The sequence below is a fragment of the Saprolegnia parasitica genome, assembly GCF_000151545.1.
Source record: "Saprolegnia parasitica CBS 223.65 unplaced genomic scaffold supercont2.684, whole genome shotgun sequence".
Classification (NCBI taxonomy): Eukaryota; Oomycota; class Saprolegniomycetes; order Saprolegniales; family Saprolegniaceae; genus Saprolegnia; species Saprolegnia parasitica.
Genome location: NW_012157078.1, coordinates 1 through 3,966, shown reverse-complemented (window position 1 = coordinate 3,966; position 3,966 = coordinate 1). Strand labels below are relative to the sequence as shown.

General features: G+C 58.5%; 3 protein-coding genes across 3 annotated transcripts; 1 reads left to right on the top strand and 2 right to left on the bottom strand.

Moving 5' to 3' along the window:
- Positions 1 to 17: 17 nt before the first annotated feature.
- On the bottom strand, positions 18 to 1,329 carry SPRG_17634 (hypothetical protein; the record flags this gene model as incomplete). The annotated part of the gene is made up of 5 exons (XM_012357000.1): positions 18 to 167; positions 218 to 289; positions 339 to 440; positions 485 to 517; positions 571 to 1,329. Coding segments are annotated over 5 exons (1,116 nt in total), but the record flags the coding sequence as incomplete, so codon positions are not given.
- Positions 1,330 to 1,602: 273 nt separating this feature from the next.
- SPRG_17633 (hypothetical protein) lies at positions 1,603 to 2,984 on the bottom strand. The gene has a single exon (XM_012356999.1). It carries the CDS (start codon positions 2,962 to 2,964, stop codon positions 1,654 to 1,656), a length of 1,311 nt encoding a protein of 436 aa, XP_012212389.1. The 5' UTR covers positions 2,965 to 2,984; the 3' UTR covers positions 1,603 to 1,653.
- Positions 2,985 to 3,462: 478 nt separating this feature from the next.
- Positions 3,463 to 3,864, top strand: SPRG_17632 (hypothetical protein; the record flags this gene model as incomplete). Its single annotated transcript, XM_012356998.1, has 1 exon — positions 3,463 to 3,864. A coding segment is annotated over one exon (402 nt), but the record flags the coding sequence as incomplete, so codon positions are not given.
- Between the last annotated feature and the right edge of the window lie 102 nt (positions 3,865 to 3,966).

Here is a 3,966-nt window from a genome sequence, read left to right as displayed (position 1 = left end):
GTCACGAGGCCACTGACGCCCGTTCGCAGTGTGGCGAGGTCCTGGCGTTGCGCGGCTAGCTGCGTTTTGGCAGCAGCGAGCTTGGTCTGGAGCTGTGAACTGCTCTTGGAGTTTGTTTCGAGCTTCTTCCGCAGGTCCAAAATCGATTTTTTCGCTTGGTCCTTGAGCTTGTTGAGTTCAGCTTCTGCCGTTTGCTTGAGTTTTCGTGCTTGGCGACGTACGTTGCCTCCATCTCGGACGCCGCCATCTTGGCCGCTGCGAGATCGGCTTCGAGCTGCGCGATTTTTGCCTGCGTTAGCCCATGAAAAACATCCTTCAAGAAGGGTGTGGAAATGTACTTGATCGGCTGCAGACGTGGTGGGCGGCGCATCCGACGTTGGTGCAGCAACAACGGCGGCAGCTTTCTTGGCTGCTGTGAGCTCATGCTCCAGGGACGCAATCTATATAGCACCAATATGTAATCTGTGCACGACCCACAAACTACCTTTTTGGCCGCCGCTTGGAGCTCGCCTTCCAGCTACACCGTCGACATCATCGCATCATCGCCACCAGCATCATCCTATTGGATACCTTTTTTTGCGCCGCTTTGGCAGCGGTATCAAGACTGGCATCCGGCGCGGCAGGAGGTAGTGGCGCGTCCTTGGCTTTGCTCAGCTTGGTCTGGGCGTCTTTTAGAAGCGCGAGGAGGTTTTGCTTCTCCGACTCGAGCGTCGCAACCTTCTTTTGGAGACCGCTTGCGTCGCTACTGGAACTCTTTGCAGGCACCGCGGGGTCAGCGCGCAGCTGCCTCTTGAGCTGGAGGTTCTGCTCCGTGAGGGCGTCAATCTCGGCCCGGAGATTCCCAAGCGGGTCGTCGCCACCGTCGTCCTTGGTGGAAGCCGCCGACGCGGATGTCTCGGCGACTTCCGTGTCGACGGGGTCAAAGGCGATGCCACCAGCGCGTAGCTTGGTCTCGTGCTGCGAGATCGCGTACAACAGGTCCTGCACGAGCAACTCTTTGGCCTTGAGTTTCTTGTCGAACGTCGTCTTGAGAATCGCGGTCTGGGATTTGCTCAGGAGCTGCAGTTTGCTCAGCGAGCTCTGCGCCTTCTCTTCGTTTTCGATTGCGACGCGGAGTTTGGCGAGCGCGTCTTCGCACTTTTGCTGCCACTCGGCGTTGTTCGAGGACGCCTTTGGCTGCTCGAGCATCGCGTCGTCGTCGTCAAGGCCGAGTTCTTCCTTCATCTGGCGCCGCCGGACCGCGTCCTCTTCGTCTTCGGACTTCGCCTTGCGCACGAGCTCGGGGTTGTACGTCGCCGGCCGCGAGAACGAGATGCTGCGGCTCGACATGTCTGAAAAGTGAGCTTTTGCGTCGTCGCCAAGGTATTTTGAGCGCGAAACGCACTTCGTCGCAACCGCCCGCGAAACCACGTGCATGACGTGGCAGCACGACAGAACATTATGCGTGCCTGGACCCTTTCGTGGGAGTACGACTTTCATCAAGTGTCGACACGCGGAGCTAGTGGTGGCTGCAATCACATATATCCCGAGCCCACCGACTTGAGCGACCGTGTCGTCAGGATGGCTTCCGTGCAGAGCCGTCGAGGACAAGAGTGAATACATCTCACGGGGTGTTTTCAATCCTACTCGACCGCCTTGTCTAATCCTACTGGGTTACTGGAGCACGATGCCGACCTTGCCGTGGGGCATGCGCGGGCAACGCCAGTTGAAGAGGTAGTACTGGAGCTCGCCGCTGCCAATGCCAAACTTGAGTTCTTGGAGAAACTCCGTGTTTTCCATGAGGTTGAGTGCGTTGAAGACGTCCTGCTCCTGCTCCTTGGCGAGGATGAGGAGGTCCTCCATGAGCTTCACGAGCGGCACGGTCGTCGCGACGTTGTAGTACGAGTACGCGGCGTTGAGCGTCTCGTACGTCTTGTTGCCGATGATCGTGGACGGCAGGTGGTAAAAGCTCGCCAGGTCCGTGACCTTGTGCGTCGCCGGGTCTTCGACGACATACGAGCTGACGACGCCGGCGCGCGGAAGGAGCCAGTGGGCCACCTCGTGCTCGTTCATGTCGGCGACGAGGTCAAACTTGGCGAGGTACGTGCGAAGAAGCGCCGTGACGCCTGCCACGTGGCGCGGTGCCATGGGCACAAGGTTTGGCGTCGACGTCGTATCGGGAAGCTTGAGCTGCTTGATCGTGCGAGCCATTGACGTGTTGGGTGCAAGGTGGGAGAAGCCAACGTCGATAAGCTTCTTCGGGTGCAGCGATCGGTGGTAATAGCGGCAGCTCGAGACCGGCATCGGCAAGACGACGCCGGCCGTGTAGATGGCCTGCCAAATGTTGCGCAAGTTGACGCGGCGCGTGATCTCCTTGATGAGCACAGGCGCGAGACGCTTCGCGCGAAGCTTCTTGTGCACGCACAGGTAGTTGATTTCGGCCATCGGCATCACGTTCTCGTAGGCACGGATCTTGGTGGGGAAGCCGCCAATGAAAGCCATAAGCTTGCCAGTCTTCTCGTTGCGGACACCGACGTGCCAGTCCTTGTGGAAGCCCGGCGAGAGGAGAACCCACTTGAGGAACTCCATCGAGTAGTCGAAGCGGAACATGTTGTCGTCGTCTTCGACGTAGTTTTGATACAAGAGGTCGTAGAGTTCCTTGAGCTCGACCTCGTTGGTCAAGTCAAGGTCGCACCAGACGAAACCAGCGGGCATGTTGAGCGGCGTCTTGCGAACATCGTCGACAGTCTTGGGCGCGTCGATCGCACCGTGCTCCGTGGGTTGCTCCGTGATGGCGGGTACGGGCTGCGTCTTCCAGAACTTGTAGTCATCGTTCTGCTTCTTGATACGCTGCTCGGCCTGCTCCTGCGAGACGAGGTTGAGCTGCTTGAGCACGCGCAGGAACTCTTCCTGCTCCTCGACCGTCACGAGCTCCGCCTTGTTCTTGACCTCTTCGATCGCGGCTGCCACTTGCTGCTTGTCCATCGTCGTTGACGCAATATGGGGAATGCTCGCCACACGTGGTTGGCTTGCGCTATCCGGAATCTTCGATTTTTGAGGCTTCAACCCTCCGTATCCGGATGGTAATTGCGTGCACCTAGACCCTGCCCAATGCGCTGGCGCCAACGCACATCAACCCGTCGGACACTCGACCGATCATTCGGACACGCGATGACGTTGTTCTGAGGCACCGAGTCGCATCTTGAGGCTTGCGCGATATTCTTCTCCGGATAATCCAACAGGCCCTCGAATCAAGCGCGAACACGTCAATGACAAGAGGGAGCCACGACAGCGGGCAGCTGCTGGGAACACAAATCAAACACCAAAACACTGCATCAAATGGAAATGTATTATACGAGCCTTGCTTGAGCTGGCCTTTATCGTTGCTGTTTGTATGAGCCATCGTGATGCAGGATGCATGATGCAGGAATGACGCTGGGAACACCCAACAATTCGCACTTGACCTCGCTGCGACATTTTGCAATGGCCGTCGTCTGCTTTGGATCGGGCCGCGTGGCCTTCCCCTTCGTCGAGAAGATCACGCGCAACGCTGGCACGCAGCTGGTCCTTGTCTCGGACGACGCTCGACAACTAGCGCAGCTGCGCGACAAGGCCGCTGCCATGGGTCGCTTCAACATGCAGACGCACGAGCTCAGCATCACGGACGTCGCTGCCGTCGTCGCGTGCCTTGAGCAGTTCCAAGCAACGTGCGTCGCTGCGTTGGTGCCGGAAGATGCGCAATTTGCAATCGCACGCGCCTGCATCGCGACCAAGACGCCTCTCGTGACAGCGAGCTACGCGTCGCCACGTCTTCGAGTGCTCGAGTCGGCCGCGGTCGCCGCCGGCATATCGATTCTCTGCGAATGCGGTCTTGATCCTGGCCTCGTAAGACGATTCCGCCAACATTTCTTCACCTCACAAAACGGGTGATCGCTAGGACCACATGAGTGCAATGCACATGATCGCTCGCGTCCACGCTGCAGGCGG

What these genes read in the sequence shown, in the direction of transcription:
- SPRG_17633 (XM_012356999.1), bottom strand. Translation starts at nt 2,964, where the DNA reads ATGGACAAGCAGCAAGTGGCAGCCGCGATCGAAGAGGTCAAGAACAAG.